General features: G+C 33.4%; 1 protein-coding gene across 7 annotated transcripts in view; it reads right to left on the bottom strand.

Annotated features, from left to right (window-relative positions):
* The window catches only part of Dzip3 (DAZ interacting zinc finger protein 3), an 87,437-nt gene that overhangs the window by 68,911 nt on the left and 5,369 nt on the right, over nt 1-13,157 (bottom strand). For 4 of the 7 annotated variants that reach the window (XM_074073060.1, XM_020151192.2, XM_074073061.1 and 1 more), the window contains exons 2-4: nt 5,510-5,615; nt 3,321-3,393; nt 1,801-1,956 (exon numbers count right to left, since the gene is read on the bottom strand). In XM_074073060.1, the coding sequence (XP_073929161.1) occupies nt 1,801-1,956; nt 3,321-3,393; nt 5,510-5,541 (261 nt within the window). In that variant the 5' untranslated portion in view covers nt 5,542-5,615. Of the gene's footprint in view, nt 1-1,800; nt 1,957-3,320; nt 3,394-5,509; nt 5,616-8,194; nt 8,641-13,157 lie in introns of those variants that run through there. The other 3 variants (XM_074073058.1, XM_074073056.1, XM_074073057.1) reach the window with 3 other exon arrangements.

Genomic DNA, 13,157 nt, shown 5'->3' with positions numbered 1-13,157 from the left:
ACTGTTCTGTGTGCAATTAGAAAGAATATATTCTGTCACTGTTGGGTAGTGTTCTGTGTTTGTATGTGTGTGTGTTTCAACAAATCACATCTGCTATAGGACTACTAGTTTGTATCCACGTTTTATCAGTTACTATAAGTATGTTAAAATATCCATTGAAACTGATTCAGTTATTTCCATATTTTAGTGTTATCAATTTTTATCACCTTATTGTTCTCCAAAGTTTTATATGTATTTGCATCTACTACAACTACAATTTGTCTTCTACTTTCTAGATTTGTCTATAGGGGCAGTATCAAGAATGAGTATTTTATTCACATAGCTTCATAATAATTTTTAACATTTAAGTGGGAAAATTCTCATTCCTTCTTCTCTTACATAATTTTCTTAGCTGTGTTTCTTCTTATTTTTCGTTTGACCTTTACATTAGCCTTTAGTAACAACAGTAACAAAAAAGCCCTTTTTTATTAGAATTTTGTCATAGCTGTAGATTTTAGTTTTTGTTTTGTTTCTATTACTGTTTTGTGGTTTTTTCCTTTTTTTTTTGCTGTAATTGTTGTTTTTGAGACACAGTCTCCTTACATAGTTCAGACTGTCAGTCATGAACTCACTATGTGGCCCAGGCTTCCTCAGCCTCTAGAGTTCTGACAGTATAGTCATGCTCCATCACACCCTGAAGTAGATTTTCATTTAGAGAGCTTTGTCACATTGTATCTTCCTACATGTGTGTTTTTTATTTTCCATTCAGGTCTCCCTTTCTTAATAGGGTTTTAGAGACTTTATTTATTGTTTTAGCAGGGAGTATTGATTTCTAAACTTAACTGTGAATACAATCAATGTGGGTAAAATGCAGATTCCCAGACATACCCCAAGAGATTTTGATTCTTTAGTATTAACATAGGGTTTAGATATTCTCAGGCGAGTGGTTTAGGACCAACTTTGAGAACTGCTAGTTTATCTTGTACATTTCTCAAGTGTTTCCCTGGGTATTTTACTTCTTTTGATGTAGATAATTTTCTTCTGTTTTTACCTTCTAGTTAACTATTGTTTACATACATGTCAGCTACTGATTTCTGTTTCTTCTTGCTTCTAGGTGATTTACAAAATTTAACAGGGAAATAAATGGTGGCATTCTTCTCTTAATTCAAGCCAGAATTCATCTGTACTGTGGCAAATTATCTCACTAATGCTTTAATTGTATATAAAGTCATATTGATAGTTTCAGACTATGGATTCTTAATTTTAACAGCATTCATATTTCTTATAGAAAAAACTCAATATATTCTTTCACATGAAAGGCAAATGCAGCCTGTCCAAGAAAATATGGTATCTTGTCTCCACATCCCATTAAGTGCCAAAAAGAACAGTGGATCACCTTCTATAACTTTCAAACCCATCAGTAATATAAGAAATAGTTCCCCTCATATGTTGGAAACTAGTACAAGTTATTATCTAGAAAAAACTGTTTATAAGATAAAAATCTATGTATTTGCTAGCATATTTCTTTTTCTTATAAATCCAAATGTTTAGGATATTATTTTACTTTACATTTTTTGGGGAAAAAAACCATCAGAATTTTATAAATTAGGTAGCCAAAAGTAGTCCTTTACTATTACTCTTAAAAAGGTAGCACCAACTCACTCTATTTAGTTAACAAAAATCTATAGTCAAGGTTGACATTGAAGCTCTTTACAAAAAGTAAGAGATGTTAAGACCTTACCTGCACTGTATTGCTAAATATGTATATGTATATATGTACCAAGAAAACATTTCTGCCCCAAAGACAAATTATGGTGTTACCTGCATAGTCTGGAAGGAGAAATCTTCTTGTAAGAATTTCTCAATGTGAGGAACCACACCTTTTGGTAGAGTATTAATTGCGTTTAATAACTTCTTTACTTCTAATAGTAGGTTAACAGGGACAAGATCAGTAGGTATGTCCTTTTTCTGTTTGTCCTATAAGATATTTATTAAAATTTTACACAATTATAAATATTCTCATTTATTCTAGTGAGAAAATCAGGGAAAATATTTAAAAGCAATATGGTTCCTACTATAGGTAGATCACTGTGACAGAACCACAAAATTCCAATTAAAAAAACACTGTTCTCAAGGAATTTACATTATAAATAGATTATCCTACACAATAATATGAATGCTGTATCTACAACTGTGCTCTCTGTTATGTGACTGATGTTTGAGTAACTAAACCCATAGCAATTAGAAAAGAAAAAAGTTTTAAGAGTTTAAATTGCAAACAAAAATAGAATGACTTGAGGCTGGGGCTATTACTAAGTATTATAGGACTTGCTTAGCAAGTGCAAGGCAAGGTTCTGAGTTTAATCCCCAGTTTTGAAAAAAATATATATAATAACTCAATTCAGTCAAAGCTGAGTAAACAATAATAATCTTGGAACTTTAAGAATTAGGCTTATACATTTAATATGGCCATAATTAATAGTTAATAGACAAGCCATGATGGATTGTCTATTGACATTAGTTGTGAAGACCTGGGGAACAGAGATGAATAAAAGGAATGACAAACAGATGGATGACAGCCTTCCTTCAAACCTTAACGAAATACTTTGGTAATATGATGTATATCATACATGAAAATTATATCTGAAAAATTTTTGCTACATCACTGTGAAAATTATACAGTTATTTGTTGTGGTGTTCTTGCAAGTTTCTATGGAGGTTTGAAATTTTTTAAAACATTTAAAAATTTTTCATGAAATAATTACAAAAACCCTTCTTTTTACTTAAAACTAGAAATTCTAACACTAAAGAGTAAAAACAAGAAAATTAACTTTAGAAACAACATAGTAAAATTTCTTGATAAATGATATTCTGTATGTGCATTTGTTTTCTTTGCATGTGTGTATGTTTTCAGTTTGCCTTTTTTGAATTTTCCCTTCAAAAGACAAATGAGGAGGCTGGAAATGTAGCTCAGTTATAAAGTGCTTTCCTAGCATGGGCTCATCCCCAGCACTGCAAAACCAAGAAAACAAAACAACAAAAAGCAAAAACAAGGGAGAGGTTTCTTAAAAATTGATTGTTCAGGTGTTTCTGGCTGAGTCAACTCAATTTTCTACCAATTTTAACTTCTGGTAACAATTAGTGTCCAGAATAGTAAATTTGACACGCAGTGTCAATCATCCAAGAAAGATTTATTTATGACCAATTTATTTATTAAGGTAGGAATGTGAACTAGTTAAAAATTTTTAACAATCATTAAACTATATTTAGTATTACATTTTCATACAGAATTAGCCACTATTAGTTTACCAAAAGTTAATGAAAATTAAGTTTTATCTTACCTGTTGGCTGGTTGATTTTTCTACTTTACTTTCAGTTTCTTCCCTGGTTTGTTCATCCATATCAGGATCCCTACTTTAAATGAAAAGATCATAAATTGTGGTAATAAATAATCTAACAAGTGAATTTTTGACTGAAGGACTCAGAAGTATAACAAATGTGTATCAAAGAATGATAATGATTGTAGGTGCTATATATCTTTAAGGACTCAAGTTAAAGAAGTTATGCTAAGTCTTTATTGGATGCTGGTAGAAAAAAACAGCAAGCTGATGTAAAAGAGATCTTTGCACCTTTAATAGACATACAATAGACCAAAATAATGAGGTAAAAAATAATCTTATAGCATTATATCAAGGTAATCAATAAAGGTTTGGAGTTTCGAGACTTAAAATTTCCCAATAATAAAGAATAACTAGATACCTTTTGCTTTTAACACTGACTCAAAGTGTGAACATATTTATTTATAAAGAAATTTTTAATTTCTTTATAAAACTGCTTTTGTACCATAACATAGAAACTAATATAGGATCACATATAATTTATATGATCTTAATAACTCTGCATAATAGTACATATAAAATTAAGAGGAGAAACATATTGATTTATATAGAATTGCACTTATAAATATTATCTACTTTTTGTATTCATTTGACAATCATTTATCATGTACTATGTGAGAATTGATTTTGTCAGGGAAAACTAGGACAGATAAACATTTCACAATATGTCTCCATGCTTTTTAAGTGTCGTGGTGAAGACAAATCTTCCTTCACTTCTTAGCCCCACTTCAAAGTTATCAAGAAATGAAAAATACTGCAGCAGTACTGTGAAGCCTTTTAAGTACAAAGTGTTCTCAAATGTATACTCTACTTGCTAACTCCATTTCATGATCATTCACTCCTTGATCCAATAGTTCTCAATCCCAGATTCATATTAAAATCAGTGTCCAAACTCTGCTTCAGAGCTTTTGAATCAAGTATCAGAAGCTGCTGTGTTTTCTGTAGATTATAACTCAAATTTTGATGTGTAACCCAGATAATCTTCCTCTCCTTTATACAAAAAAAAGCTCTTTAGGAAGATAGTTGAAATTTTCCTAGACAGTACTAAGTACTTAAAGAAGTTCTTAAAGTTTTCTTTTTTGGGGGGCAGGAGGTATTGGGTGGGATTAAATCTAGTGCCTTGTACCTGCCAGGCAAGCACTATGCCACAGAGCTACATCCCCAGTCCATTTAAAAATTTCATTTTGAGACAAGGTCTAGCTGGTCTCAAACTTGCCATCCTTCTGTCTCAGATTCCTGAGTAGCTAGGATTATAGGCATGTACCATATGCCTGTGTCTTGAGTTCTTTTCTTGCTATTTACTAGCCAAATGACTTCTCATCCTGCTTTGCTTCTACATTCATCAAAATGTTTCTTATCATTTCAAGATCAGTTCAAATATCACTTTATGGAAACTCAATCTCCAGTCAGTAAGTATTGTTCCTTCTTATATACAGTTACAGCATCACTTATGTTTTATGTACTTTGCATATAGACATATACTTTATGTGTCTTCCCACTGCATTATAAGCTATAAAAGCACAAATTTTGTCTTAGCCTTAATTCCCTAAGCACCAAATAGCAAATGCTTGTGAAATAAATTAATGGATAATAGTGCTTATTATATGAGATAATTGAGGGTAGAAAGAGATCTCCAATACTAACCTGATTGTTTCTTATTACATGGAAGATGTATAGGCAGGATAAACTTGTTTGGAGGGGACAAATTGCCATTTTGGGCTGAGTCTAAATAAACCATTCATGAGGGTTTTCTGTGTTATGCTTAAGTTATACTCTACAAAATGAGGACAAGAACACCCACTTCATAATGTGTTTTGAGGTTTATGAGAATTAGCATTTGCAAAAATATTAAAGCAGTATTTTACATAAATCTATGTAAGTGCATGTTAAAACACTATTTTTGATGAGAATGCCCTAACTGTGAATTTTTAAATTCTTAACTCTTTAGCCAGGGTACAATACATAGAGACCTTTTCACCCAGTTTACATCTCCCACTGATCAGTGTTGCTAACCTGTCTTGAAGAATAAAGGTATCTCACTCATAATACCATCCCAAGGTTATGTGGGAAAGTCAAATATTGTATCTTTGGAATATAACAAATGCAGTTGGTTTTTGGCAACCATTCCTTACCTCACAAAAAATTCTTCTGGTAGAGAATTCATGTTGCACAATGTTCCTTTACAGTAAAGTTCTATTCCAGTGCTTACAAACTGACTTTTACAACTGCTACTTAGAGCTGTAAGAAACGAAATATTTTTAATGGGAAGGTAAGAGTTTCTTTCTCCTGTTTATAAAGACTGTACATGATCATTAAACAATTTTGAGGCTTCTATAAAAGAAAAATATTAAGTTTCACCATCCAAACACTTCAATATACTTATTTCTTCCAGACATAAGTATATTTTATCAATTTATATTAGTATTGAGTAGAAAATGTCCTATTCCTCCTTTCATCACTGAACATTATATCAAAACCAACTTCCATATTATTTTATCCTCCTAGTAAGCATATTCAATCGCTACACAACAGTTGGCAGATTGGTGTTTCCATGACCATTTTCTTATAGGTAGACTATATTTCCCAGTTTTTCGTTATAAATAATTTCATGATAAACTCCACTGTCTACAACACTTTTCTATGTTCATGGTATTTCCTTACAATATATTCTCAGAAGCAGAATTTCTATGTCAAAACACACATTCTTAAGCCTCCTGGTGCATAGTTCTAAATGGCTTCCCAAAACATTTGTACAAATTTATTTCCCATAGAGGTATGAGAATTCCTGCTAAACACAATCTTAAGACTTGTTAGTAGTAGTTATTTTATTTACTTTTAGTCTAAAAACAACTTTCCCCCCACATCATATGATTGCACAACTCCATAAAATAGAAGAGTTGGGACATAAAGAGTTCCTGCACTCTGATTCAAATATCAATGAAATTTCAAGATGTTTCCTGAAAGAAAAAAATACTGAATAACACAAATGAAAACAAAAAGGAACTAGAGTATCATAAGTATCTTATTTATTTATATAGCTCTTCATTTATTCTAAGAACAACTCTTCCAAAATTAGTCCTACTTGATTACCTTTCCAAAGTGTTCAAGCCTCTATATTCAGTGCCCTTTGTTAGGCCGGCTTCCTTTTCTCATACCCTTTAATAAATCCAGAGTGTCTGAGCTAGCATATGTGAAACTATCACTAAATGCTTTGGGGCAAAAAAAGAAATGATGAAGAAAAAAAAAGTGTGTGGCAGCAACAGCATAAATAAGTAAGTTCTACGTTTCCATCTGGCAAGCCTAAGTCAGGATAAAGTATTTCATTTGTTGCCTATAGAACACTTATTTCAGTAAACAGGCAGATAGCTACTTTAGTAGCATATTTAATACACATCCACAAATTATATTGGTATAGTTTTTTCAGGCCCATTACTAAAAGGCAATTCAACATAGGTAACCTCCAAATTAAGAAAATATATAGCACGAGATCAACTATAAATCACCTATTAAGAATTCAAATAGTAGCCAGGCACAGTGGCTCATGCCAGCCCTGCAAAAAACATTAGCAACACACCATCTTAGTGAAATAGCTGAGGATGGGGGCAGCTGTCATCCCAGCTACCCAGGAAGCTTAAATAGAAGGATCAAGGTCCAGCATGGCCTCGACAAAAAACACAAGACCCTACCTAGGTGTGGCTAAAGTGGCAGAGGGCCCACCTAGCAAGTGCAAGACCTATGCCACCAAAATAAATAAATAAATAAATCAGATGGCATTTAAAAAACTTATTTATATGATGTCAATCACCCCCCACCAAAAGTCCAAAAAGTCGATTTTATACAAAGAAAAATAACTGCAGTATACGAGCTCTTTTAAGCCTTAAGGTCTGCGTATGAGCTTAGAAGAGGGAAGGGGGCAAGATTCAGCTCTGATACAAGGGCTAGAAGTCCTGTGAAGATCATCGCAAAACAGGTATTCCAATGATACTACCCATATTTTGTACTTTATGCCAACTCTCTTAAGTAATAAAGTGTTGAGAAACAAGAGTAATTCACCCACAATCTGATACTTACTATTCAAAACTCAAATGAAAAGATACACATACACAGGAAATTTTCTACATTTTCTCATTTTAAACAGAGAGCTTCCTAATGACTTTTAATTTCTTGCTAGTCCTCAACAAAATACTTCTTGCTATCAGTATTACAATCTACCTATGTAGAATCCAGCACTACTTATTTTCTTATAGTTTTTACTTTAAAAACTCAGTACAATAAGCAGTCAAATTTAAATTTTCATTCCATGCTCAAACATACAGCTTACAGCTAATAATGAAGCAGAGAGTGGTCAGATAAACCTTGTTAGTCTTTCACACTAGATCAGATCTGCATCATCTCATTAATAAAGATGTATAGGAAAGAAAACATTTGAGAATTTTACAATTAGCCAAACATGTTTCTTTTATGGTTTCCATAAACCTGATTTGAATAAAAAGTAACAGGGCATTATTTCTCAACCAGAACATAAAAATGTATGCTTTTTCTAGTCAAAACAACCCTCTTTCCATTGTTTATTAAAGCTTAGACATGCAGACCTTCTTCTCTGATAAGGACTTCTGCTGCAGTGAGTAAATCTTTGGACATGTCACAGCAAAGATGAAAAGTATAAAAATCCTTTTTGCTGCAAGGTAACATATAGAAGGCCTCTGTTAAGTATTCAGTTTTTTAAAAGGTGAAAATAAAACAGAAGATACTTATATCATAAATTAACAGAGCTAAGAAAGGCTAGTGGCTCTTTCTCAACCTGCTTCAAATACAACCTGAGAAGAATGCCTGTGATGAAAGGTTTTCCAGGAGAGAGGATCATTGATTTCATCATTTCCCAGGAGCTGAGCAGGTATGTGTGGCAAACACCACCAGCAATAGCAGCAGCAGTAGCACTTTACAGCCTCTGTTGTTGAGGAAGGCCTAAATGCCTAGCAACCAAAAGGAAGTAACCAGCCTAAAATGTTACCACTGTGCTTCTAATATAATTAGGAGGTTCTTTAACATTCTAGAGGAGACTAGAAGAAACCTTTAAAGTCAGGGTTAACATGGAAGAAAGGGTGAATATAGTTTCTCCTGATGTATTCATTTCAACAGGATTTCTTTGTCGACAGGAAGCAAAATTTACTCTGCCTTCCTGGAACTGAGGAAATGCTTTTCGGCAGGAATTTATGTTCCTGTTGATTGATCTGAAGGCAAGTTTAATTCCATTGTCAATTTACAACACACCTTTACCAGTCAACCAAACTGATTTATTTATCTGCAGGGTGTTTTAAACTGGTATAAAAATAGTGTTGCCATTCATATCTTGATGAACAGTAAGATACCTTTCTTACTGCTTCCTCCGAAGTCTCAGCTCTAGTTCTCCCTTTTTTTTACTCCAATTTCAACAAACTTTTTAGTGGTGATTTTTGTTTCCATTTGTAAAGCTGTACTTATATACATCAAAGCAGACATAGCTATAATTCATTAATCATTCATTTAGACATTTAACTTGTGTTAACTCCTTCAACTCTATATATTTTTGTAAAACTCAACTCAAATGCTCATCTTGACTAAATCACCTGTGCAAGTTAGAGGTTCTAATTTGCAAGTTCATTGCAGTGGATGAGTGAATGCTCCACAAATTTTCTGTATTTGTCAAAGATAGCACTTACAGACTACATAATGGTAGGAGGAAAAAAGTGTGTAAAACAATAAAAATACAGCTCACACTTTTCTCAGGGCTACTGGCTTGAAAACAAAGTAATATAGTTGGTATTTTTCAGGAAAGGATTTTATTGAATACTTTAATATATGAACTAAACCAAGATTTCTCAATCTTGGCACTATTGACATTCTGGGCTGAAAAATTCTTTCATATGAGAAAATGTCCTAGGCATTTTTACTAGCTTTTCTACCTGTCTCAGCCCCACTGTGGCAGCCAAAAATGTCTCTATGCATTTCGAATATCCCTTAGAGTACAAAATTGAGGCTGTTAAATGAATGAGTTAAAAAGCTTGACTGAATGGACGGATTCTTCTTGGGAAGAAAAATAAGAATATTCTGATTAGTATGTAGCACACACAAACACAAATAACAAAATGTCTTACAAGAAAGTAATATGACAAAGTATTTCATTTAGATTTCCATTCATGTTAAAAGTTGAAAGGCTGCATATTACTGGCAGTTAAGATCACAGAAACTTTGGAATCATTCTGCAAAGATATATAGGATTGCTGTGCAACTTTGTGTGAAATAGATCTTTTTTTAATCTGAAAAAAATGAAAATGATTCCATGGGGCTGTGAACAGTACTGGCTCATAATAAGAACCATAAAAGGTGTTCCTATAATTCACCATCTTCATCCTCATGATCATTTAACTATTTAGGCTTAAAAACTTAAAACAATTTTTCTCTATTTCTCTACTAGGCTGGGGAAGTGCTACTACATGGAAAAGAATATTTAAGAAATGGACAAAAATTTTCAAATGTGTCACACAATTTGACAGTTTAGTATGCATTGCTCAACACCTCACATTTTCACATCAGCACATTATGTCTATCATTGCATGAATTTATTTTTGCCAGACTACTGATAAAAACTTCAGTTGTCTCTGGGTTTGACTTTTTAAAAATAGTTATGCTATTACAATGTTTCATTGATAAAATTTTGTTACATATTTTTAAAAGCTGGATTTACTATATCAACATTAGATTCAACATACTCCAGAAGTTGATGAGTCCACTAACAAGCAGAATTGACACTGCTAATTATTATGTTAAATCTTACCCAATGAATTTTTAAAAAACTACTCAGAGATGTGAGATTTTATGTTGGTTTCAAGACTTGAAAATAGTAATTTCTAGGAATATTAAAGACATTGGGATAGTAGTTCCTTACAAACAAAACTTTATTGTTTATATGATTATGTCTACTAGGCAAACAGCAACAGCCATTTTTGGTAGTTTTTAATGTGGAAAGTAGTCTTAGTCACTGGGGCTACTATAACAAAGTACCATAGCCTGAGTGCCTTGTAAACAGCAGAAATTTATTTCTCATGGTCTGGAGGTTGGATGTTCAAGATCAAGACGTCAGCTTGGTCAGTTCTGGTAAGAGAGCCCTTATTTGAGGTTGTAGATTGCTGGCTTCTGGTATCATGTGGTGGAAACAGGGCAAGAGTTTTTTCTGGCATCCCTTTCACAATTATATTCTTGAGAGTTCTAGTCCCATGACCTAATTCACCACTCCAAAGCCCCACCACCTAATACCATCACATTGGGGATTAGAATTTCAACATGAATTTGGAAAGGAGGAACAAATGTAGCCCGTTGCACAGATGTTCTGTGGCTCCAGTATTCTTAAAGTCTTTATTTCTCCTGTTGGTGAGCTTAAAGGAGACAAATATGGCTAAGGTAATCAGGTTAGAATCAAAGAATAACAAGGCTCACATTTACTTTGTGTTAACAGTATTATAATGAACAAAATATACTAATTACTTGTCCTTTTAAATTTTCCACTACCAGTCTTCTCCATTTTAGTATATAACTTCCTCACGAGGACGCAAAATGAACTTACCTAGACAAGAAAAAAGCCTCCCTAAAAGCCTGCTCAGGCAATCTCTAGGATTGATGGAAGGCTGAGATCAGGAGGATCATGGTTTGAGGCCAGCCCAGGCAAACAGATCTTGAGGACCCCCCACTCCACCTCAACCAATATCCATCCTAAGCTATGTGGGACGCTGAGATCAAGGAGGATCATTGCTCCAAGTCACCCTTGGAAAAAAGCTGGATGAGGTGGTGGTATGAGTCGTCATCCTAGCTACAGAGGGAAGTATAAAATAGGATTGGGGTCCAGTCCAGCCTGGGCAAAAAGCAACACCAGAGTAAAAAGGGCTGGAGGCATGCCTTTAGCACTAAGACACCTGTCTAGCAAGCATGAAGCCCTGAGTTCAAACCCCATTACCATCAAAAAAGAAAAACAATTTTTTTTATCACAAATTTTCTACCCTGACAAGCACACTCTTGCCACTTTACAAAGATTACACATAAGCACTATTTGGCAGCTCAAGCTAGGAAACAAGAGCCTTGAAATGTATAACTATTGCCCCTTGTTAAAAAACTATAAATATAGGAAACATGTATGCCAAAAGCAAAATTAGCATCTTCTCAGAAGCAGTGGTTATGTGTTTGTTTTTGAGTCAGGTATCAATATGTAGCCTAAGATGGCTGGAACTCGTGATCCTACTGCCTCAGACTTCCCCCTGCTGGGATTATAGGCCTACACCACCATGTCCAGCCTAACATGTTTTTAATTCTACTTAGATCAGTCGGTTACTTTTGGACTACACAGACAAATCTAAACAAAATGTGTATTAATTTTTTTAATATTAAGGATGTGCCTACATTGAGTATGCACAGATTAGGATATACCTGAAAAAAATCCATATATTAAACTACCATCAATTTCAAGTATGTAAGAGTAGCACTGTTAAAACCTTGTTGTTCAGAAATTAGGTAGGAACCACTGAATAGAGAATATGTTACACCTAAGCACATTCTCTAAAAAGTGCAATATCTGTAGCAATTTAAAAATATTATGTTATTCTTACGGTCATGCAGTATGACAAAACAAACAGGAATATTGAGACATGACACAAGAGATGATAATCAACCAGGGAATGGAGGACACCCTTTTTCAATATACTTGGCTCTCCCACTACCAATGACAAAGCTTGCATTATCCACCTCCAATTGCTCCACCCATGTAGAAAAACTGTTTGCTCACTGTTTTCTTAGAAAGGCATACATTTGTGAAAAGATGATGGATTCAGCTTTTGATTTTGGAGTTTCCTTTCACTTAAAACTAAGTTCATTAACTGCTTTCTCTGAAAATAAAATTTCATTAGTGCCTATGTGCAAGGCACTGGGTATGTACATATGAATACTGAATAAATCTTCACACAATTCTGAAAGGTCAGCATTACTGCAATTCATTTTTAAAACTACAAAATTGAGACTGAGAATTCATGTTTATGACAACAGCACTCTGAACATGCATGATCTTGTCTGATCTTGGAAGCTAAGCAGGGTCAGCCCTGGGTAGTACTTGGATGGAAGAGTGCTCATTGCTAATAAATATATAAAAGCAGGAATTCATGCAAACTGCATACTCTTTCCATTATGAGTCATTACTTCTAGTGCCATATGCGATTTTATATAAGCTTAGAGTGCAAATATGAACCCAATGAAGTAATATACATGATCAGAAACAAAACTATTTACATGATCTTATTGGCCAGCAAATACTATAAATACAAGCAATCATCTTAATATTCCATAATGCATTAGCGACATTAGTTTGTGCTAAGAGTTTTATTTTACACTGATTTTTTAAATTAGGGTGTATTTGTTTTATGGGAGGATTCACTATTCACAATTCCAAATAGGTTTATTGTACATTGGTTAGATCACACCCCACCATCTCTAAGAGTTTTTCTATTCAACAAAGTAATTCAAAACAATTGGTTGTCAGATATTACATGTGGAGCAAAAATAAATAATTTATGCCTGTCTAAATGATTTCTCATGAGTTAAAGATTCTTTGAAAAGTCCAATTTTTTGACCACATATCACTTAAGAAGTAAAACATCTGAGAATACACTAAAAGCATATGAGTATCAATTCATTTATGAATTATATGAAGGCATTACTATAACATAAGATGAAAAAGAAAATTTTTATTATTTGTTCTCATGT

Source organism: Castor canadensis, chromosome 5 (assembly GCF_047511655.1).
Source record: "Castor canadensis chromosome 5, mCasCan1.hap1v2, whole genome shotgun sequence".
Classification (NCBI taxonomy): domain Eukaryota; kingdom Metazoa; phylum Chordata; class Mammalia; order Rodentia; family Castoridae; genus Castor; species Castor canadensis.
This window is presented reverse-complemented; position numbering and strand designations above follow the sequence as displayed.